This window comes from Pteropus medius, unplaced genomic scaffold (assembly GCF_902729225.1).
Source record: "Pteropus medius unplaced genomic scaffold, Ma_sr-lr_union100, whole genome shotgun sequence".
Taxonomy (NCBI): domain Eukaryota; kingdom Metazoa; phylum Chordata; class Mammalia; order Chiroptera; family Pteropodidae; genus Pteropus; species Pteropus medius.
The window spans coordinates 3,051,615-3,075,209 of NW_024343732.1; the positions used below are offsets into that span (position 1 = coordinate 3,051,615).

At 46.8% G+C, this 23,595-nt stretch overlaps 1 protein-coding gene and 1 pseudogene across 2 annotated transcripts in view; both read right to left on the reverse strand.

Annotated features, from left to right (window-relative positions):
* Nucleotides 1–5,644: 5,644 nt before the first annotated feature.
* Nucleotides 5,645–23,595, reverse strand: part of SLC18A1 (solute carrier family 18 member A1) — a 28,595-nt gene continuing 10,644 nt past the window's right edge. Inside the window, exons 8-19 of one of the 2 annotated variants that reach the window (XM_039868004.1) lie at nucleotides 20,629–20,712; nucleotides 19,316–19,408; nucleotides 17,695–17,784; nucleotides 17,442–17,485; nucleotides 15,932–15,992; nucleotides 15,754–15,849; nucleotides 9,959–10,037; nucleotides 8,959–9,010; nucleotides 7,387–7,450; nucleotides 6,997–7,116; nucleotides 6,642–6,775; nucleotides 5,645–5,789 (exon numbers count right to left, since the gene is read on the reverse strand). In XM_039868004.1, the coding sequence (XP_039723938.1) occupies nucleotides 5,676–5,789; nucleotides 6,642–6,775; nucleotides 6,997–7,116; nucleotides 7,387–7,450; nucleotides 8,959–9,010; nucleotides 9,959–10,037; nucleotides 15,754–15,849; nucleotides 15,932–15,992; nucleotides 17,442–17,485; nucleotides 17,695–17,784; nucleotides 19,316–19,408; nucleotides 20,629–20,712 (1,031 nt within the window). In that variant the 3' untranslated portion in view covers nucleotides 5,645–5,675. The remainder of the gene's footprint in view (nucleotides 5,790–6,641; nucleotides 6,776–6,996; nucleotides 7,117–7,386; nucleotides 7,451–8,958; nucleotides 9,011–9,958; nucleotides 10,038–15,753; nucleotides 15,850–15,931; nucleotides 15,993–17,441; nucleotides 17,486–17,694; nucleotides 17,785–19,315; nucleotides 19,409–20,628; nucleotides 20,713–23,595) is intronic. The other variant, XM_039868005.1, reaches the window with a different exon arrangement.
* On the reverse strand, nucleotides 20,348–20,466 carry LOC120606666 (uncharacterized; annotated as a pseudogene).

The following is a 23,595-nucleotide window of genomic DNA, read 5'->3' on the forward strand; positions in this document are numbered from 1 at the left end:
GTAAAAAGTAAAATGGAGAGACACTTCTTTTACATCAGAGGGTACAGGAAAGTTAATAAGTAACATGGACAGCACACAGAGATGGTATGTAGAGAACAGGATAGCAATAAGGAGTCCTGCGGTCTTATGCTCTGGTGCATGAGTTGGGCCCGGAGGGGTTGGGAAAAGATGACTCTGACATTTTAAATGTGTGTTACCTTAGGTGCAAAAAGACAATAGAGACAGGCTAACTTAAGGTAAAGACTGACTTTGTCAGGAAAGCTACAGGCCCAGGATGTGACTACCAGCCATGACCCCCTGTCAGTGAGTTTTTACATTCAGACCAACCTGTGTGGTTACTTTTGGTCTCTGAGTTCGTAGGGCCCGCTATGCAGGTCTCCCCTGAGCTTGTCAGCTTTATGACGTGGCGCCCTCTGCATCCACAAGCCCATTCGAACTTCAGTAATAATTCCCTGCTACGAAAAAGAGCTCGATCTTAAGTTTTGTTCACGAGCAGAAGGTGTTCATTGAGATATTATTAGTTTATGGAGGAAAAAGCTCAGACTTTGGAGGCAGTCCATCCTGAGTCGCAATCTGGACTCTGCTGCTTGTTATGTGCGAAAGTGACGATGTGAGCTCAAGCTGATTATTCAGTCTCTCGGCCTCCGTTTTCTCATCTGTAAAGTGGGGACCATGAACTCAGGAGGTGGAAGTGAGATGCCCTATTCCAGGGGACCAAAATCTCATAGATTTCCCTTTAAGAAATTTAGTCGAAGAAAATTCTGAAAATCATATTGAGAAGAACAGAGACCTGAATAAATGGAGAACTATGTAAGAAAATCAAGAACAGGCCAAAACGAAGGTCGGGAATAGGGGTTGGGACAGTGATCGCATCGCCTTTGGGAGGGGCTGGGTGTTGGTTGAGGAGGGACAGGCTTCTGAGGTGCGGGCAGCATTCTGTATTTTTATCAGACTGGTAGTTACACACTGGTATCCAACATACACTTAAAATTAGTGCACTTTGCTATATTGTACCATACATGATTTTAAAAAGGAAGGAGGAGAGGTGGAGGGGCGAAGGAGAAGAAAGGAGAAGAAAAGAATGGAAAGGAAAAGGGAAATGAGACTGAGATTTCTAAGTGCTAAGGATGGGGGAAATCCTAGAACTTGAGTCAAGACGGTGATCTAAGCATTTTAACTCTGTCTCGCCTCCCACCCCCTCCTGAGTGCCTGTTAAATGACCGGGATCAGTCCTGGAAACTATGGGAAGGGATATCCACAGGCAGAGACTGAAGAATTTCTGCTGGTGCCCACGTCACCAGATAGAGTAAAGGTAGGCCCACCTGTGATCGCACCAGGGGAAAGGACCGCCTCTGGGGAGTGAGAGAAAGCGATCATCATAATAAATCCCCTGGCTCAGAGGGGCAGGGGCTGGAGGCCAAGGACAAAGGGGCTGCCAGAGTGGACTCGGAGGTACGGTTTGCTGCTCCCACAATTTCTGGAAGGTGCTCTGGATGCAGGTGTCAGCACAGTGGTGATCCGCTCACCACATCCCCACCCCCACCCCACCCCTCATTGCCTTGCAAGCCAGGCATAATGTGAATACCAAAACTAGCTCAGCCATTGCTCTGCCCCAGCTCGTTGCTAATAAAACAGTCAGGCCAATTAGAGAAAGCAAGCTCTTAACTTCAGATGACTCCTGCAAATGCGAACTATAAGTGTAGGCAAGCAGATCGGACGCTTTTCTGTTTCTCAACTCCAGCTCTTTTCAATGTCTTTAGAAGCAAATTTAAATTGAGTAATTCCCTCCCCACCACCATATTCTTTGAAATGAACAGAAAAGATTTGAATAAAGACTCATATAAGCTTCAATAGTTACCCTATGAAAGAGTTCAGAAGAAAAGATTTGGGGAAGGTAGATGATAACACATGAAAGTTAGCAACAATTTTTTGGAAATTGTTCAGATGAAAATGTTGGATAAAAATTGATGAGAAAATTAGCAAAATGGGATGTCCGAATAGTAAATAGAGGCAAAAGGAGATGCCAATAAAAATAAAGTCGATTTATGTCACAGAACTGCACACATGATTAGGAATCGAAGGTGGTACAAGATAAGAAGTTGAAAAAAAAAAGGCAGATTTTGGGGAAAAAAGTATTTATAAGGACATGTAGGTCCCTTCCACCATATCCTGAAGGCAGCAAATAGCCTACCTGCCACCAGGGATGAAGGATTTATTCTGTGGAAAAATGGAACTGGAGAGACAAAAAACCAACCAACCAACCAACAAACAAACTCACTGAGGAAGTTATTCACAATGGAAAGCAGAGAAGATGTTCCCCCACTTCAAACAGTGAGGGTGACCAGCTTGAGCTCCACTCCCCGCCCTGAGGCCCCTTAGGCCGCTTTGCTCCAAAAAACGTTAACTTCACTCATCGCCCACCACCAGTAGAAGTGTTTGCACCGAGAAATTTAGAGCCGAGACCAACAAACACCGATGGTGGGGAGTTCTCCAATAAAAGAGCCGACTCCCAACCCAGGAGTTCACAAACCCCAGTCATCACGGTTCCGGGAGCTTTTCAAAGCGTTACAAGACGTCTAGGGAAAGGCTCCAAAATAGAGCTCAAAAGAAGCCAGCATCTAAACGGAGGAAACATACAAATGCACGGCACAAAGAATAATTTGACTCACTCTCAGATAAAAAACACTGCAACCATGAAATGAGGTTAGGAGGCTATAAAAAACGGAGAGCTCTTATAAATCAAATTATGATAGATATATGTATATATACATATATATATTACAAAGAACAGCTGGAGGTAGAATTGAGGAAATCTCTCATAGAGCGGAACAAAAAAAGTTAAAAAGATTGAATAGAAGAAAAAAGAAAGAAGACGAATTGATCCAGGAAGCCCACAACCAACTAATAGGATTTCCAGAAAGAAAGCACACGGCAGACGTAGAATTATCAAGGAGATCGCACAATAAAATTCCCAGAACAAAAGAACACGATTTTCTAGACTGAAGATATCCGCTGAGTGTGCGGCACAATGAATAAAAAAAAGACTTCCACCAAGAGTCCCTACTGTGAAGTTCCAGAAGACCTGGAACGAGATCCCAAAAGCCAAAAGCAACAGCGGATCTCACTCAAAATATCAAGAATCAAAGGGCACCGAAACAGCGATGCTGAAACCCTCTAAGAATTTCCCTGCGTCTCTCCATCCCCGTCCCTTCCCCCGCCCCGTTCTGCGTCTCACGCGTCCCCTCTGCATTTCCTCTGACTCCGCAGTTACTGCTTTAACTTGCGGTGCTGCCGCTTCCGCCCCAGGTCCTGTCCTTTGGAAAGGAAGTGTCTTCCGGTTTGTCTCCAGCTCTCGGTCTGCGGACGCCCAGGATGCACGCGAGCTCGTCAGTTCCACCGCCGTCTTTGCTGCACTGTAATTGGTAGTTCAGAGCCTACCACCCTGCGAGTGCGTTTAGAATATCTGCATCTCCTCCCTTTCATAAGGGATAATGCATATGCTCCACCTTTCCACAGCGAAGGCTGTCTTACATTTTATGGTGCTGTCATAAAACCAAACAAAACAAACCCCCCCAAAACTTCTGGCTCATTCTTGCTGGGTTGGTATTTTCATTTTTAGAAGAACTTTTAGTGTCACCTGGGAATGTGGGAAGTGTCAACAGTCGTTTTTTCTTTGCATTTCTTGTAAAGCCACTAATGAAGATGAATCCCATTAACCTCTTTTTATAGAATTCTCCTTTTCGTGTGCGTCCACATGCAGGCTACATTTATGACCTATTTCTGATTGATGATAAAAAATGGATCCTGACCGACTCCTAGTGTTTGGTGTTGACTCTTGTCAACAGTATTTCGAAAGTCAGAATAAATTATATCCATTGGTTTCTCCTTAAATATGTTTTGTATTGCGTAAACAATGTTAACCGGGAAGAGTGACTTCCTCTTTAAAAGAATTCTTCCTAATTTTTCGAATGTGTTAACACTTTCCGTAACAAGCCCATTCTTTATCATTCCTCCTCCTCCATGTGGACGTGAGAATCAGCAGCGCTCCAATGTCACTGCCCCTGGCCACCTCTGCACCGCCGTCAACGGTGACATCCACTCAGTCTACATTCGTGGTTACAGCTTATGTGTTTTGACAAATGATTTCCTAATTTTATCTTGGAGCTCTTTCTAAATCTGAGACAAACATCCTCCTGACTGAATGACAATATAAGCACATCGGGGTTTGGATATCAGGCGAGTCTGGTAAATGCCAGCCCCCTAAAAATATCTCCATAAAGTGGACCTCCACTGTCCACGTGATGAGATTCACTGAGGCTCAGCTTGAATGGGTTCTGATGATTCGGGGGGTACCGAACTCACCAAACTCCCGCAGAAGAGTGCAATAGTCAGAGTCATGTATCGTTCCAGAGTCATCTCAACACCCCAATCCGATACCCAGGCCCCCCGCTGCCTGCGCCTGTGGGTCCTTCCCATCCTGCCTCTGCCGCCGTTTCTGCCATTATCCCCAAGCCCGCCCACCCACAGTCCCGCCTCTTAGTACTTGAACGGAGTGTACGCTAACTTGCAGAACTGATCATTTTTATACCGTGTAGGTCCCGTTTGCCAGAATAGGTGGGAAGCTATTTAACGGTGGTCCACGTCTCCAACCTCTTTGAAACCCCATCGCTCAATAACTGGTACAAAAAAGTAGCAAAGTGTCAAAATGTCTACAGTACCTACTGTATTTGCCCACGCGTTCTCTTTTGCTATAGAAGAGTATCTAATTTAATTAATTAGGTGATAACTTATCAGTGAGTGTGAACAATGCCTCATTAAGGTCCTCAGGGACTTATTGGGAAATTCACAGTTGGAAGGGATTCTGGGGCAGTTGCTTTGCACTTTTTTCCATGGAATCCTGGGGTGAATAGATTTTTTTCCCTGCTCTCCTACTTTTTATTTCTCAGAGTCTAACAGGTTTAGGAAAGGCAGAAACCCACAGGGGAACTAGCGAGAATGACAGTAACTCGAGCATCAGAGAAAAGGGCTCTTTCCCTCGGGTGATGAAGGAGAGAGAAGCTCTCCACCCGCAGAGGGCAAAGTCACGCCAGCAGCTGGAGGTTTTGCCCCAGAAAAAACACTCAGCTTACAAAAGCCAGGTGGAAGATTTCGCAAACTGGCAATTTGGCAGCAGCACAGCATTGAGGACACTTTCTCGACTCGGCCAGGAAAACTCAGGGAGGACCGGGCTGAGCACAGGGCACAAAATCCTGATGGTCTGTTGGGGATGAGCCCAAGAAAATCAGATAACAGATGAAATGAGGTTTGTCAGCCACCCGCTGGTTTCAGGGGCACGCTGTGCTCATTGCCACCTCCAGGAAATGAGTCACCCCTTGCAGAACCTGTCACAGCTCGAGTTTAATCAGCCTCCTGGAAGCCCAGGAGAAAGCATGACTCTGTCTTCCCACAGAAAATGGGCTGCCTGAGAGATGAAAGCACAGAGGGAGAGCTATGGTCGCGCAGGTGAAACGAGAGGACGGCACCTGTGGGAGGGCAGGAAAGGAGACACCTGGGGGGGGCGGGAAGTGAAGCCTATTGAGTGGCATACGGTGATCTGGTGCCAGGAAAAGAGGTGGTCATTAAAGTCTGAGCCTCGTAGGTCCACATGTGACCAGCTCAGGGGCCACCTGCTGCTGCTACTCCTCACTGCCAGGCTCCTCGTCGCTGTCCTCCCCCAGAGGAAACGCCCTTGTGGACTTCTGGGCTGCATGCCTCCGAGTCTCCATGGAGCAGTCCTGGCTCAGAATTGCCTGCAGCAAGAGGCAGGATGAGAAATCACTGCACATCTTTAACCGGCCTCCCCATTCCCTTCCCCTCTAGCTCATCCAAGACTAGTGTTGCTCAGGAAAGACTCAGGACAAGCATGGGACTCTTTTTCTGCTTCATGTATGAGCATGGGCTTCCCAAAGCACCTGGGAATAGCAACCTTAGTCAGGACAAACATCTGATATCTCTTAAATGAATCATAGTAGCGGTAGTGCAGGCTACAGGCTACAACTGAAATTGGCACCCTGCCCCCCATCGGACCTTCCTGTCTTCTGTCCTTCCTTTGAGCAGCCTCCACATCCACCTCCAACCCACCGAGACCCTCAGGGTGCTCACGCTGCAATGAAAGCGAAGTATCTTGTTAACTAAAATCATGTTGTGGTGCTCTCCCCTGGGGATTTTGGTACTTTAAGAGATGACCCAGTAAGGATCATGGCAGATATGAATGAATGAATGAATGAATGAATGAATGAATGTGCCCGGTGGAATTCTGCCTATTTTAGGGAGATAAACTGGTAATTCACCCTTTGCTAGTAACTACAGCAATTGCAGAATACCTCTGATGGTCCCTGCTCCAATCTCTTTATAAACTTCCGATTTTCCTTCTTTACTTAGGACCCTGCTTAACTGCCTGGTGTGAGAGAGAAAGTGATATGTAGAGAAGGGAAAATAAGGAAAGATAAAGATGAAAAGGGGATCAGAACATATGGCAAAGCAGAGAGACGATAAGGAGGGAGGAAATAAGTGCTCGGGATGAAAAGGAATGTGAGAGACACAGAAACGGAAGTTTTGTTTTGTTTTGTTTTGTTTTGTTAGCAGTAGTCAGAGCCCCTTACTAGTTTCTCCTCCTTGGCTGGGGGGCTCCTCAGGCAGTAGCAGAGGGGAGCATAGGTGATGTTGACGACCCCGATAATGACCATGAGCCAGGGGAAGCCGATGGCCCGCACGATGGCACCCCCGGTGGATGGGCCTGTGAGGAATAAACCAAAATCACCAGTGTTTATTGAGCATTGATCACACAGAAGACACCACGTGAGGGGCAGCAGGTGACCTAGAAGATGTCCCAGGGTCAAATATCTCCAGAACCCTGGGAGGATCAGCCTCCCAGCTCCACGTCCGGCTGGTAAACAGTAGATAAGGGAGACTGGGGCACTGGGCCCTGGGTACTCCCCTCTTCCCTGACCAACATACCCACAGCGAAGCCCATGCAAAAGGCCACATCGGCGATGGCATAGACACTCCCGTACACAGAGGTGTGGCGCAGGTCCACCAGGTGTCCCATGATGGGCATCATAGAGGAATCTACCATGCCTGTGGCCAGAGCAAACAAGACACCTTCCGCCAGCCATACCCCAGCCCCCGCCCCGTCTGTGCATTCTCCTCCCCCTCCTCCTTTAGTCCACTCCCTTAGCCTGCTGTCCCCCAACTCAGCACGACACCCACTCCAGGTGGGACTGTGCACCCATCGCTCCCCAACTCTGCAGGCTGCCTTCCTGTCCTTCTGCTTTTCCATAGACCTCCTCTGATATGACCCGAAGCCAACCCTGAGGGACTTCTTGCTTCCTTTAAGGGACCTCTTACCTATGGCAAAGCCGAGCCCAGCATTGGGGCCAATGAGGCCAAAAATATCATGAGCCAGAGGAACCTGCCACGGGAAGAAGGAAGAGTTCATGGGGAGTCCAGCGGGGCCGCTTGGGGGCAGCACAGCGACCTCCCGTGAAATGCACCTGCCGACACGCGCTCCGTGCAGCGTCCGTTATCGACTTGGACTCTCACGCCTCCTTACGGAGAATTTTTACCTCTACTTTAAAGATATGAAAACTAGATTGGCCGTTTGGTTCAACGCCCTGTCCAGAGTGACAGAGCTAATAAAGTGGCAAGATCAAGTCTGAGCTTCGGATGTGAGTCCATTATATAACAACGGCCCTTTTCTATTGCGTGGACTCTTCCTCCCTGTCTTCTGCCCCCCTCCACCCAGACACACACTTCTGTCCTCGTTCTTCACTGAATGGAGTTGCCCCTCATTTCTATTAGCAACATCATCCAAAGGTCTAAGTCAAACTCTAACTCGGTAGCCATTGGAGAAAGAAGACAGAGGGCACAGCAACAACCAACCACCCATAAGCTAGAGAGCAGGTGGCCTGGTTTGCTGCAAATCTGCAAGCTTGCGAAACTCATTGTCTTGCCCTCCCCGCCACCCACTGGAGCCTTCCTTCCCTTTGGTGCTGGTTCCCTACCTCTCTCCCTGGGCATCGGTCACCCAAACCTACTCCCTCAGCACATTCACCCCTCAGAAGTTTAACCTACTATTTAGATGTTAGTGGCTGGTAATAATTTGGGGGATGATTTCTCAAGAGGGATTTACACTTTATTAAGGGTATTGGCTAAGATTTGCTGTGGGCTCACTGTATGCCAGACACTGCTGTGGTTTATGTGGATTATCTCGAGAACCGGGTGAGGTGCTATCAGAATCCTCTCTGCACAGATGAGGATACTGAGCATAGAGAGATGACATAACCGGCTCGAGGTTACACAAGCAGCAAGTGGTAAAGCTGGGACTGAACCTGAAGCTTGTGCTCCGATCAGAACCTCAGCCTTTCCTGAGTGCTGTGCTCAGTACTTTACAGCCCTGTTCTCATCTCCCTCAAGCCCAGGAGGCAAGTGTGCTTATGGTCGCCATGAGGAAAGGTGAAAAAAAAAAACTTCGAGAGCTTGAAAGGGGCTCTGGGAAATGGAAAAGCCCTTCTTTCTTTCTTCTTCTACCAAAAATTCTGGTGCTAGAGGCTGAGGCACATCTGATGCTTCACCTAGTGGCTTCTGGGGTCCTGTCAGGGTCGGCTGAGTAAATGAAGTCATAAAATGCATCATCTTGCTGGCCCCAGAAATAGATACCAACATGTATTGCTTCTTATAGTCATAGACAGAGCCTCAGACCTCCAGCTCCAGCCGCCCCATCGTCCCCCCTCTCTCTTTCCCCACCTCCCTTCAATGGGATGTCCGGTGGCCTCTCTCCCAGTGCTAAATTCCTAGTTAGGCAGGAACGGTTTTTCTGACAGTCCTTGCCGAGTCAATCCTCTGCTCATTTTAAAGGAATTTAAAGGTGTTTAAATGTCTGGGTTTCTTTCTCTCTCAACTCAACCTTATTATACTTACACAAAGCAAGCTGGTACCCACGACCACCATGCCAATCAGGGAGCACAGCCACCTGGGAGCAAAGAACTGTCATCAAATGGTGCCGAGGGGAGAGATCCCTTCCGCCTGCCACCCTGTCACCACGCCGCTGGCTAGTCCTCCCACCCCTGATTCCGGGAACCCCTTAGGATGTGAGAAGATGAATGCTTCTCTCCGTGACCAGTTTGTACCCGGGTGAGCCCTTTCCCTGTCCTTTCCTTGCCCCCATCTCTTTCCTGGCGCCACACTTCCTTTCATAGTGGAAGTGGAGGAGGTACAATGGGACAAGTCTTCCTTCCCTTAGAAGAGGAACCAGAAGATACTTGCCCCTTGCGAGTAACGCTCAAACCGAATTCATGCTGTTTCGCAATTTGGACTACTGTTCCCCTGTTCTTATTTATTTGGTCTTCAAGATCCATCTCAAAAACCACAGAAAATACCGAACTTCTTTCCTCCTCTGATTTCTCATAGCAGTGGTTTCAAAATCTATGTTTTAAATCTTTATGCTGAACTCCAAAGATAGAAGTAAAGCTGTTCTCACTGTAGTGGAGGAAGAGAATCCAGACTCATACCTCCTGGCCCCCAGCCCTCGGTGGCCTCGGACGTGCCTCGGTAGAACTCCCTAGGGCTCCGTGGGACACAGTCTGACGACCACGGCCCCAAAGTACTGCTTTATTCATACCTGTTCTCTGTGGGGTTATTTTATCTCTCCAACTGGACAACACACATCTGGAAAGAAAAGGTTGTCCCTCGAATAGTCACTGCCTCTTCTGTAGCAACCAGCTCAGGACCATCCACTCTCTACACTGTCCTCGCCACCTGCCCACCCCCGCCCTCAACACCAGGCAGTTTTTATCCATGTGTCTTGGCCCTAAACTGTCAGCCTCAGGCAAGCTGTTCATCAGTCCAGGTGCTTGGACAATCTCGAAAGCCTCTCCCATCTTACGTCCCTCTGCTCTTCTCAGATCCCCAGGCCACGTACCGACCCATCCTGCTGGCCAGCACACCGAAGATGTTGGTGCCGATAAGGTAGGACACACTGGCAGGCAGGAAAGCTAGACCTGTGGAAAGACGTGGGTCTGCACCTTCGGAAACGCCCCGTTTACTCTAAAACACCTTGTTTCCTACAAGACAGTGACGTCCCCTCTTACCTTCAAAGATCGCGAACCACTTTGTATTGCGGGTTGGAGGTCCCTGTGCAAACCCGGAGCAGAGCAGATGACCCAGGGCCCCCGCCTCTGCGCTCTGCAGGAGCTGTGCTTTGTTTAGCTTCCGTACATGTAAGGTGCGTCCAGCCCACACTTAGACTTCTTGATGAACAGCCCTAATGAACCATTCTCACGTATAAAAGACCCTTGGTTATCAGCATGAGCTTTAGAGAAGGACAGACGTACTTCTTGGGAAGCAAAAGTCCTGCCTTGCTATTTATCGGCCCTTCTATTGCTCGGGTCGTGACCTTGGATAAGTTATTAAACCATTCTGAGCTTTGGTTTCTGAGGAAAACAAAGCTCTGGTTATACCATTACGGCTTACACCGAGGAGCAAATTAGATAATGTAGTTAAAGCATTTTGTAAACCGAAGCCCTGGTCCCTTGTTTTCTGTGACAGTAGAGTCAGGTACCCTGAAGCATGGGCTGTGGAGCCCCACGGCTCTGGACTCACACTACAGCTTGGCCAACTGTCGACTCTGTGACCTTGGGCAATTTAGTCACCCTCTCCACATCTCATTCATCTGTTCATTCATTTAGTACTTTTAATGAGCTTTTACTATGCGCTAGGGACTTTATGGGCTAGTAATAGAGGGGTAAGTAGGATAGGCAAAAGCCTAGCCCTCGGGGAGCTTATATTCAAGGGGAGGGGGAGAGAAATAATAAACAAGTAAACAAATAAATGAAAAAGGTAATTTTGAAAAACGACAAGTCTAGGAGGAAAATTTCATGTGGCGATGAGGCAGAATGACCAGGAAGAAGGGCCAACTTAGATTTGGGAGTCGGGGAAGGCTTCTTTGAGGAGGTGACATTTAAGATGAGACCCGAATAAACAAAAGAGAGCTTTCAAGCAGGAACAAACAAGAAACCGCCGCCACCCCTCCCAAAAAAACCCCAAATACCTAATGCACATACAAAGGCTTTACAAAGAAACCACTTAGTCTGTTTTAGGAACAGCAAAGTCTGTGTGGCCGAAACAATGAGCAAAGGGGAGAGTGACAGAAAACGTATGGCCAGAATTTGGAATTTGGAATTTATTCCGAGTGCAATGGGAAGCTTTGGAGGGAAGTGACATATTCTGATTTATATTTTTTAAGTCTCCTGGGTCAAAGAATGGGCTCACGAGACAAGAGTGGAACCCAGAAGACAAGTGATAGTGACTCAGCTTAGAAGTCACTATGAAGAGAATTGAACAGAATGAGAGGCAGGTGGAGTCAGGATTTTCTGTTGGATCGGGTGTGGGCAGAGTAGGAGTGAGAGAAGAGAGAAATCAAGGATGACTCTCAGATGTTTGTCTTAATCAACTGGGTGGCTGGAGATGAAGGATGAGCTTGAGGGTTTGAAAGGTCTGTGAGACATCCAACTGGTGACGTCAGTCAGTTGGTCGCACAAGTCTAGAGTTCTGAGGACAGGTTCTAAACGCAGACACAAACACTCGACTCAAACAGTCAGACTGGTTTGCACATGGTTCTTACAGCCCTCTGGGCTCATCTACAAAAGATCGGATGGAGAAGAAGTTCTGAGTTCTCGAAGACTCCGGAGGAGGAGGAGAAAGCAAAGGGGAAAAGGAGCAGGGGAGAGTCAGCAAACGAGTCTCGATGCTTTTAAAGGCATCTGGAAGACAAGAGAACAAGGAGTGTGGCCTCTGATGCTTCAACTACAAAGAGAAGGCAGTGACGTGGGTGAAGGTGCAGGGACATGAGGATATTTAATAATGGGAGTTCCCTTCTCATGGCTTCTATTTTCTCAATGACTAGGAGGCGAGAGTGTCCAGGAGGTCTAAATGGAGAAGTGTAAAACAGTTGTTTTGGGACGTGAGGAGGAGAACATAACTAGGGACTTACAGAAAGAATGTTGGACGGTGTAAAAACCTACTTTAGTCAACTGTAGTTAAAAATAAATTTAAAAAAATGATAGCGGAGCTGGAAAAACACAAACCTAGTTTAGGTGTGTGGCCTTAAACCTAAGGTGAGACCAACAGCTTAGTTCTGTGTTTCTCTCCAGTCCATTCCGCGGCTTGTGTGCAGACGAGGAGTCGGCAGGCAGTTAGGCTTAACCAGAATCCAAGATTTTCTGACGACCCCAGGGGAAGAGTCAGAAAATGAGTCTCGATGCTTTTAAAGGAGTATCATTAATGATGGACTTGGACTCATTAGGACGGAATCCAAGCTGAGTAAACAAAGAAGTGAGGACAGGAGTAGTGATGGAAATAGAACAAAAACTGAGGCCAGCGGATTGGCGACCTCGGCGCGGCCAAATTTTGTGATATGGAGATAATTAGAATACCTGAGCAGGGAATATGTCAGGGGATAACTGGACTCTTGAGACTGAGATTTCAGAGGCGATGTGATTCATGATGACGTCAAGGTCAAGGTTATATAAAGGTTTGCTTGGTTAAGGTAGAGAGGAGAAAGAGGTCATTGCAAGAGAGTAGATTAAGGATTAGGCCAAGCTGTTGGTAGGGTTAATCACCCGGATAGTGAAGTCAGCAGGAGCAGAAGTGTAAAGAATACGAGCCACGTTTGACAGCTTTAATGAATTAGAAGCGGGTAATGAAGGAGTCAGTGGGTAACTGCAATGGAGAGGGGTTGGTGGTATAATCTAATGACATGATCTCCACAGGAGTTGGGATCTTTGAAGGAGAATGAAGGAGAAACGATTCAGAAGCAGCAAAGGAGAGCAAAGGCTGGAGGGACATGGACTTCCACCTTGAGAGCTGCAAGACATGGTATTCTCAGGAAGCACTCGGGTCTCAGTTAGGGCAGGAAGGTGAAGGACGTGTTCAGAGGAGAGGCTGAGGGCACCGGGATGCTTGTCCATGACAGGGAGCTCCACAAGGCCCAGGGTTTGGGAGGGCAAGGGAAATTGGGTCAGATTAGAATAATAATAATTCCTACTATGTAGGCTGGTTGTGAGGTTTAAATGACATAACATATATCTACCACTTTGGACAGTGCCTGGCACTGAATAAATGCCCTCTGAGCACTGGCCTTAACTACTAGCATCATAACCGGTGAGGACAGGGTCAGGACTTGGACCCCTGCTCTCTCACTCCAACTCCAGGTGTTTCTGCCACCTCCGACTCCCCACCCCCCACCCCCCACTGTGTTTCTGCCAGCCCCCGCCCCACCACTGTGGCAGCACAGATGGCTCTGGTGCAAGGGACTGCTTGGGGTCAGCAGTGTGAGTTTTTATGGGTCTCACCAGCCTTTCTGCTTCTCTGTACCGACAGGAAACTGCTGTGTCATAGAAACTGTCGTGATAATTAAAATTAAACCCAAAGCCAACAATTCACTAGTTTCCGGCCGACAGTTTGTTTGCTTTTAATATTCTCTTCTATGGGGCAGGAGTGAAGTATATTCCTTAGTGAATTTGTCTAGTTAATCTGTACAGGTGGCCATCTGTTTCAAACGGTACCCATTTGTTTATGTTTAATTGCTGAAAAATTTTAGAAGTATAGATAATTAACCATTTACCCGATATCTGAAACCGAGCTCCTCAAGAAGCCCACTAGCCTCCTACATCATCCTCTTAATGTCATTTTAAATGATATGGAATTTCACGAATGAGGTTGTCCTCAATCGATGTGGCCTGTTCTTTAGGACCTGGGTACACCTTGTATTTCAGTGGCATTTCGTGTAAAATAGGTGTTCCAGAATAGATGTCCATAGACGTACATATATTTTTCACAGCACATCTTCAAGGAGTGGGGATTACGCATAGCTGTGATTGTCAAAGTGATTTAAACAAAAACAATGATGAAAATAGTGATAATTTTTATTCACGGAGTATATCCTGCATTCCACACACTGTGCTAATCCCTTTAGAATTCATAGGTCCATTTAATCCTTAAAACAACTCTGAAAAGCAGCTCCATTTTTCCAAAGGAAAAAAGTGGAGTTCGCTAGAGGTTAAATAACTTATCTGAAGTCACAACCAGTACGAGGCCGTCAGCGCTCAAAACCAGCGGGGCCTGTTTCCAAGGCCTGCGCTCAGTAAAAGCTTTGGGCACACAGCGGCTGTTAGACAATGCTCATTCACAGACACCAATCCTCTCAAAAGCCAGGTCTCCTTCTCCCCGTCCCACACGTGACAGGTGTTCTGCATTTAGAGCAATATTTTTCAAAGTGTGGTCGATGAGGTCATCTTAGCATCACTGGGAAATTTACTAGGAAGGCGAACTTGTTTTACTGAATTGCTGGGTGGGGCCCAGGAATCTGGGTTGTGACAAGCTCTCCAGGCGATCTGATGCAGATAACACGGAGGAAGAAAAGCCTCCTCCTCGCGCCCTGACTCACTGTCGAGGGGCTTTCTGCCACAGCCCTGACTGCCGGGGGCACGGCGTAGAACCCCCCTGTGACCTTCCTCAGGTCTCTCCTGCCTCTCTGCCTCCCTGTCCCAGAGGACATTGTGCTAATAGAAACTGTCGTGTCGATCATAATTGAGTTCAAAGTCAACAGTTCGCCAGTTACTGGCTGGTGGCTGGTTTGCTTTGAATGTTCTTTCCTGTGGGTGAAGGCTGGAGAGGGCGTTTTGAGCTTTGGTTCCCACCTGCAAAGGCCGGAGCCTCCGGGCAGGGGATGCTGATTGGCACTGAGCACCCACTAACTCGATTAAGTGTTATGGTCGGAGGCAGCTGCAGCCCAGAAAAATTCAATTTGGGGCTGAGAGCTTTGCTTAGAATCGGTCCCTAAAAATTAGATTTAGTGCTTTTCATTGCATGTGGGCTGTATCAGATCCTTTAGCAGCTTCCCCTCTGGTCCCAGAAGACTTTCCTCCCTGCAGTGACTGAGCCATTTGCACGTAGTCTTCTCTGTCCCTGTCCCCAGGCTTCCTGGAAAGGGCCAGCGCCTCCTCTCTAAGCTCAGACGGGTCACGAGGACATCTCTCCATGGAGCAGAGGATGCTGGAGGCCTCTCCCCCGGGCCCAGGGCTCTCCACTGGGGTAGAGAGCCCAGCACCTCTCCCAGGTGACAGCTACAGAACGACATGCTCCAGAAACAACTTTTTAGAGTGGGAAAGAGAGTGAAAGGGTAATCTGGGGGAAACGGAGTCGAAGGGAGAAAATAAGATGGTGATGGCGATGCATATTAATTTCCTACAGGTGCAAAGCGTCTCCACATAGTACGCCATTTATTCCTCAAATTACCTTCGAACTAGAAAGTACTCTGAAGCCCATTTTAGAGATGAGGAAAGTGATGCTTTGAAAGTTTCCGTGATTTGCACAGTGTGCATAGCCAATCAACGGAGCCTAAATGAAAACCTAGGCCCATTGACTAGAAATCACGAGCGGTTCTACCACACAGGAAGTTGCTGCTTCATAGATCCCACCAACTTGTCCCACCCTGCCCTGCGCAAGCTGCTTCTTGGAGGGACTTCCCACCCAATCAGGCTTGATTCACAGGTGTGAACGGGCAGGTAATTCTACAAAGGAAGCACGCTGTCCCCCTCTGTGACCCTGAAGACGTTTCTCAATTACCTGAGAACGGGCCCACAGCACACACCTCTGCTCAAGCCTGAGCTGGGGCCACTTACCTAGCTGTCACTCAGGGGGATGGAGGTCACTTACCCAGCTGCCATTCAGGGGAGCACATGGTCTGCATCATCCAGATGGGCAGTGTGGGCTCCAGCATGGCCACCCCCATGTTGGCAAAGCAGAGAGAGCCTGGGGGGACAGTTCTGTGAGCCATCGAGGATGTCCTGAAGCCCACGGTCTCCCAACCCAAAGGGAAGCATTGTCAGCTCACCTGCAGCCACCAGGATATAAGGATCTTTGAGAAGTGTAAGGATCGGAGTCCCCTTGGCACTCTGAGAACAGGGACAAGAAAAACTTCCATTTGTACAGTGCATATACCTCCTGTTTTCATAGAGTCTGAGAAGGTACGAACCTGGTGTTCATGCAGAGCTCACAGGGCCAGGGCTCAGGTGCACAATGCTGCCCCGCTTCGGATGCCAATCACAGGTGGTGGGTCTCTAAGTTACCTGCACTTTGGTCTGACTTGGCCACAAAATCAAGATATTTAGATCAAACTTTCCCATGTTTTTTGCACTTTCTTATCTTTCTTCATGGTTTGATATGGATTTCCCAGAGCCATCTTTGGCTTGGAGTCAGACAAATAGCAACTCTGATATTTAACTGTGACAGAATGACAGTCCGTAAGGGCGCTCTTGTGGGGAGAGGTTGCCCAGATGGCCTCTAATGTCTTCTTTAGCTCTGAGATGTTATAATTGTGAATACTCAGGTCCCAAAATCATTGTCTCCTTCCTGGTTCTGAGTTAAAAAGTATTTATATGTGTATATGCATATTAACACATGAATATATATAGTCATATGCTGCTTAGTGATGGGGATACTTTCTGAGAAATGCATCGCTAGATGATTTAGTCATCGTGCAAACGACATAGAGTGCACTTACACAAACCTGAATGGTCTAGCCTACTACACACCTAGGCTGTATGGCATAGCCTATTGCTCCCAGGCTACAAGCCTGCACAGCATGTTACTATACAAAACAACACAAAATTAATTCAAGCACAAGAGAAAATGGTGCAAGCAAGAGACACAGTAAACACGAGATGGATGGGGGTGCTGCCAGTGTAACACAGCATGCCATTTTATATCAAACTCTTTTTTCATAAATAGAGTACATTTTAAAATAATGATAAAAAGTGTAGTATAGAAAGTATATAAAGCAGTAACATAGTTATTATTATTATCAAGTATAATGTACTGCACATAATTGTATGTGCTATACTTTTATACGACTGGCAGCCTAGTAGGTTTGTTTATACCACAAACACATGATACATGACATTACGATGGCTATGACATCAGAACAGCTATAACATCACTACTGGACAGGAATTTTTCAGCTCTATTATAATCTTATGAGACCATCATTGTACATGTGGTCTGTCATTGACCAAAACATTGTTACGTGGTGTATGACATCTATCTATAATCTATCTATCTATCTATCTATCTATCTATCTATCTATCTATCTATCTATCAACGGTTTCTTTGATTCTTCTCAAGGCCCTTCCTCCATCTTCATCCAACATCAAGCCGGACGCCCTCACCATCCTCCACACTACCCTCAATATGACCCTATCTGAGAACCTAAGTACAGGTCTCACTTTCCCTGACTCCATTGCCCTTTACCTTTCTTTTTATGGTTTGACTGGGATGATCTAGGGACACTTGGGCCACTGCACTTAGCCATTCTATATGGCGATAGAGCTTGGTGTCTACTTACCTCTGGGGAGACTTTGGAAGGCTGTAGGATACAAAGCTGGAGTGCTAAGAAAGAAAGTTTGTCCACTGATTAGTTGGAGGCTCCTAACAGCCACATTGCTCTCCCCCGATCATGTACAGCTCTGACTCCCTGCGTTTCTTCCTTCTTTCCTGGGAGGCGGCAGTGCTCGATCCATTCAAACATGTCAGGACTGACCCCACAGCTTAACGCATTTCCAACCTGACCTCTCTGATGGCCTCTTACGGGGACTTACCTCCATCCAGTAGTGCCAAGAAGGCCAAGATGAGGAAGGGGGCAGACTTCCCAACAAACTCATACATCACACTTCCGAAGGGAGCTCCCGCTGGAAAGGCAAAGCAGGCACAGATTCCCGAGGTGAGGGCCAGTACCAGCTAGTGTGACTTGTTCACGTGGATCGCCCATGTTTACTGAAGGCCTACTTGGGGCTGAGCTGCACATGAGGTTCTGGGGATTCAGAGATGAAGAAGACCCGGTTCCAAGAGACTCACATTCTAATGGAGAAAATGTGCATGGTGGGGGGCCGAGGGGCCCAAATAATTAGAACATGGTGAAAAGTAAAGTTCAATGGTAAAGCTTCCATCTACAAAGTGACTCATAAGTCCAGTGGAGTGAGTGAGTTCAGGTAGCTACCTGGGCTTTGTCAGGTGGGCGGTACTGGTGGGGAAGATTCAGGTGTGAAGAGCACAAAGGTGTCAGAAAAGAGAGTGTGGCTGGAGAAGAAATAGAAGGCAGTCAGTGCTATAGCATGTGAGTGTTTGGGAGAGGAAGAGTAGAGATTGGGAAGGTTGAGGCCAAATAGCCAAGGAACCCGTGTATCCAGATAAAGACGTAGCCTTGTGGCCAGAGAGAAACATCAGTGCTTTTTAGCGGGGGAGAAACACCACCAGCTCTGGACATAGGGAGCTTCTTCTGCAGCACCTTGGAGGAAGGAGAGACTGTGCGAGAGATCAGGAAGCTGGTGCCATATTCCAAGTGAGCTGTGACGAGACGCTGACCTTGTCACATCGTACCCGGTGGGGGATATAATGGGCATGTTCTTTTGGGAGCGGGAGATGAGAAAGGAGACCAGGATGTACGGGTTTTAGCTTGGGTAGGTGGGGACAAATTAAGAGCGGGGTTTTGTTCCATCTCTTCCCCATGGCAGTAGAGGGTGGAGTCTGTGCCGGGAAAGCGACTTTTGTTGTTTTCTCCCCGGTCAGCTTGTAAGGTGCTACAGGGAGGGAGCCATGTCTGAAGCTCGTTAACTGCATCCCCTCTGTGCCAGCCCTGCACTTGCACGTAATCAGTGCTCAGTGAAAGTACGTGGCTCGTTGGACTGGTCAATTAAACCGTCTTTGAGGGATGGACCTCAAAGACACTACAACCTGATGGTTTGGAGCTTGGGATTCAAGCCCAGACAATCTACATTTGTGTCCTGGCTCTGGCATAGCCTGGCTGTGTGACCTCGGATGACTGTCTCACCTCTCTTATCCTCATCTCTACGATGGGGGCAATCGTTCCTCCTTCATAGTGTGGTGGTGAGGATCAAAGGAGGTTGTCTGACAAGGAGCATGCCCTCATGTTGAAAGCTGGACATGTGGGGAAGCCGCAGTGAAGCAGTGGCAGCTAACATGAGGAGAGGCACCCTCTTGAGTAGACTAGGATTCTGGACCATTCCCAGGCTGTTTACCTTGTAGAGGGGAAAAGGGTCACATTTCATGGGCAAAATTTCAGGACTCAAAATGCGATTGGACAGAGAAGGAAGGAAAATATTGTCTTCCGCGACCTCAGGAGCACCTGCCTCCTGGAGCCATCTTCAGAGTCTGTGGGACCTCACCCTCCCGAATCTAGGTCTGGGGTCAGATGCCACTCACCCAGCAGTCCCAAAGCCAGGCCCCCCAAGGCGATTCCCATGGCACGGCCTCTCTCACAGTCATCAGTATAGACACTTGCCAGCATCCCAAGACCTGAGAGTAACAGGTGAAGTTAGAATGGAGGAGTTTTCTGTCTGCCTCTCTCACAGGGTCCTGGTCTCTGCTCAGTTACATCTTCAGGGATCATCTTGGCTGGTGTTTCAGCTTGAGGGGTTTTATAAAACTTAACCCATAGTATTTTACCAATACTGCCTCACTGATCCCCCGAACTCCCACATTGCTCACTCCTTCTATTCAGAATATTGTTGGAAGTGAAAAGTCTCTGGGAACGGAACACAGAATACCATTGTCCCATGACACCACATTTCATACTATTTTAGCATTTCCTAGCATATTTCCCTGAATGAATGGACATGGAGTAGGTTGAGGAAGGGAAAACCTATAAACACAGAGCACTGTTCTATTCGACAGGAATGCCCTGGGACAAGTATGAAGGCACCGAGTGCCTGGAAGAGAGCACGGGCTGGGCTCTCATGTCCATTCCCCCACGTGTAAAATGGCACAGGATGACATTCAACATTGTATTTGCAAACTGCAATGGTTTTACTGGTAGTATTAACATTACTGTTCCTATAAAATGGCAAGAGGGGACAGAGAAAAGACCATAGAGGGGGATTAAGTAAAAGCCTGGCTTATTTCATGGTTTTACCTCGGGCTTGCTCTGAGCTGAGCTGGCTCCATCTAAACATCATCAGAGGAAGTTAAGTCAGAAACTTATAAGCACTGCCAGCAACTCTACAATTATCTTGTTTTTGAATTCCAATTTCTGCCTCCTATTTTTTTCCCTTAATTTCTTTATTTTTGGTTTGACTGGGATGATCTAGGGATGCTTGATATTTTCCTTAATTTCTTTATTTTTTAAATTTATTTTTATTTTTATTATTATTTTTTTTAGGCGAGGCAACTCTTGGTTGACTTCACAGATTGCAAGGACCTTGTCAGTTTACAATCCCTTATTTTTTAAATTTTTTATGCCTATAGCACCTGATCTTCCTAGGTGGCCTCCCATCCAAGTACTAACCAGGCCCAACCCTGCTTAGCTTTTGAGATCACATGGGATCGGGCTTGTTCAGGGTGGCATGGCTGTAGGCTCTTTAATTTCTTTAGGTAAATCTTATAGTGTCTAAAGGTATTAAGAGATGGTAAGAGAGGTAATATGTGCATGTATGTGTCTGTGTGTGAGTTCGTGTGAGTGTGTGTGTGTGTGTGTGTGTGTTTGTGTGTGTGTGTGTGTGTGAAGATGTCAGCATTACCTGCAACAGATGAAAATGAAGATCCAATGCCTTGAAGGGTTCGAGCCACAAAGAGCAGGGTATAGGTACCAGAAAAAGCAAACACTGGGCAAATAGAATAGCAAGAAGTTCCAGTTAGCAAATTGCCTTTGTTCCCCGGCCACCAGAAAACGTGCCCGTGATGTAAGAGATATGAACCATTTTGTATATGTTTTAATAAGTCATGCTCACTTCTCCCTGTTTTTGGAGTTGCTTTTCTAATCTCCCACCCCTTAATCAGGATTGCATTTTAGTTGGCATGAAGACTTAGAAACCAAGAAGCATAAACCAATTCGCCACACAGTGGATGGAAGGCTGGATTTCCACATTTCCTGCCCAAAGCCCAACATCCAATACCATGTGCACTGGGATCAGGGCTGTCCAAAAAGTCCAATGTCCTGGACTGGGAAGTGGCCTTAGATCCTACGTCTGGATCCTCCATATGCAAAACCCAAACTTGACTTTTGCCATTGTTGGGCCCCATTAGGTCATCTGGAGGACAGAGATAAATGTTGCATGTTTTTAAAGGACCACATGTATTGGGTAGATATTAAAATAATATCTTGCTATCCAATCAAATCTTTCCCTTTACCTTATATTGGAAGATCTTTTAGCCAAAAGAATAAATATTTACTAAGTAATACTGAACATGTAGCTTTGCTAGACTCTGTAGCAGATGTGAAATAAGGAGACATCCAGTTCATGCCCTTGGAGAGGTTGAGTCTGCTAGAGACTAACATACACAAAACTGAGAACCAAACAGGAACCTGTTATCAAAAACTAAATTACAGGGTGTTGGTGGTAGGCTGGTCAGTGCAGACGTGTCTCACCTCCAGTACCAGGGCAATGCCCTAGGAAGACAGAAGACTCCCTCCCTGAGTGTCTGCATCAGCAGAATTGGGATCCCTTGCCCATTCATTACAGATGTCTTTGCTTGTTTGATGTCTTATAATCTCCTAGTCCTCCCGACATGATCACACCGTCTCCCAAACACGTATGTGCTTGGCCTCTCCTCTGGTTCTGTCTCTCAGGGGTTCTGATTTCCAATCTGTTCAAGTCGGCTCTTCCCATTTCTTTGGAGAATACAGTGACCAGCTCGTCTCTGTTTGCCTAGGGCTTTCCTGGTTTTAAAAGCCAAAGTCTCACATCCTGGGAGGTCCCTTAATCTCAGGCGAAGGAGGAGGGTGGTTGGTTACCCTACCCAGATATACCAGGGCAATTTCTTTTTCACTTTGCATCCTAACTAAGGCCACCATTTAGCTCCTAATCGCATTAAGCAAGGTTCTCAGTTGGAGGCCTTTAAGGGTTGTAATGGACAGCAGCAACCTTTTTTTAGTATTTTAAAAATCCTAACCCCAATATGACTCAGGAGACACTAAACACCAAGCCTTTGCTATAGTCAGGCCAACTCAGTATAGCAACACTAGGTATGCATTGCAACAATAATTATTATTTAATATCTACAGTTTGGTAGATGAGAAAAGCTTTTGAAACATGAATTCTTGGCAGAGAATCAGGTGAAAACCTTATGCTGAAGAGTATGGGATTCTGTAGCATTATCTTATTCTGCAGGGTATTTGTCAGGTCTCCCCAGGCAAGCATTGAAGCCGAGGGCCCTTATGACTTTACTTAAATTTAGCTTTAAACCCTAGCTTTAGAAATCCTTTCTGTCTGTCTGCCTGTCTGTCTCTCTCTCTCTCTACACACACACACACACACACACACACTACCCACCCCCAGAGACTTAGCCTTTCCCCAAGATAATCAGCAACCCCCAGGGGAACAGAGGACAATAGCTCACACCTGACTAAAGATCATGTGGTCCAGACCTCTGCCAGACTAGATAACATCTTGAGCTAAGTTATGTTTCAGCTCCTGAGCCCTAACTAAGGTGGAATGAACCCCTGGCTACTTTTCCATGAGAACAGACAGAGGGATGTTGGAACAGACCTCAGAACTGTCTTCAGCTCCCAGCACAACCCGGAACCCCCTAACCCACAGTGTCTTGTGAGTTTGCCCTACATAATCTGTAACCTACAGGCCACCAGAGAGTTCGGGCTTTTGAGCATTAGCTTCCCCTTCTCCTGGGTGGTGCCATGCGTAATAAAATAGCCAGAATTTCTCCACTGCAATTCCAGGTGTTCAGGATTGGGCTCTGCTAGGGCCCAGTGTACAAACTCTCTCTGGTAACAGCATCATAAACACCTGGGGAGCTGGAAACGTGTCTTTTCATTCTTTACATTTTCTCAGTGACTTTTGCCATTGAAGCATAATATGTATGCACCATAAAGTTTTGTGGAATGAATTATGTCTCATTTGGTGAAACAAAGCATCTTATTAGTTTTTAATTTACTGTTTAGCTTAGGTTGAGCCTCTAGAAGGTTGAGAAACATTTCTAATTTGAATTTCCTCATTTTCTTTGATTCAGCTGGAATTTTCACAAACAAGCTGCCGTTTCCAGACAGAACTTCACACATCAAGCTCCTGTATTTTGCAGCCTCCAGCCCTGAATGTGACGCTGGAAGGGAAGAAAAATTGAAGGGAAGCGATAGAAAAAGCGGAGAAGTAACAGAAAGGTGGTAAGAAAAACCAGAGGTATCAGGAGGTATGTCGTTTGGAGCAGAGAGTCAGCAGAGGCGTCATGAGCTACCAGTGGGTCCACAGGCTGCGTTCTCCTGCATTAACCAGAACTCCATTCCTTCCTTCTTATTTTAACTCTCAGGGTCAATTTCCAGACATTCCCCTCCTCCCACTTTCTGTTCTTATTCCATCTCCATTTTATTAGGAACATTCGTCTGATACTGGATAGACTACTTGTCTTTCTCTTTCTTGTGTCTTTAGCAAATTTATTGTCCTAAATTAGAACATTTCTTAAACTTTAATGTTCTTACTTGAAGTAGACTTTTGGGAATTTTCCAGTTGCTCTTGTCCAATTTAGATTCTTTGTTA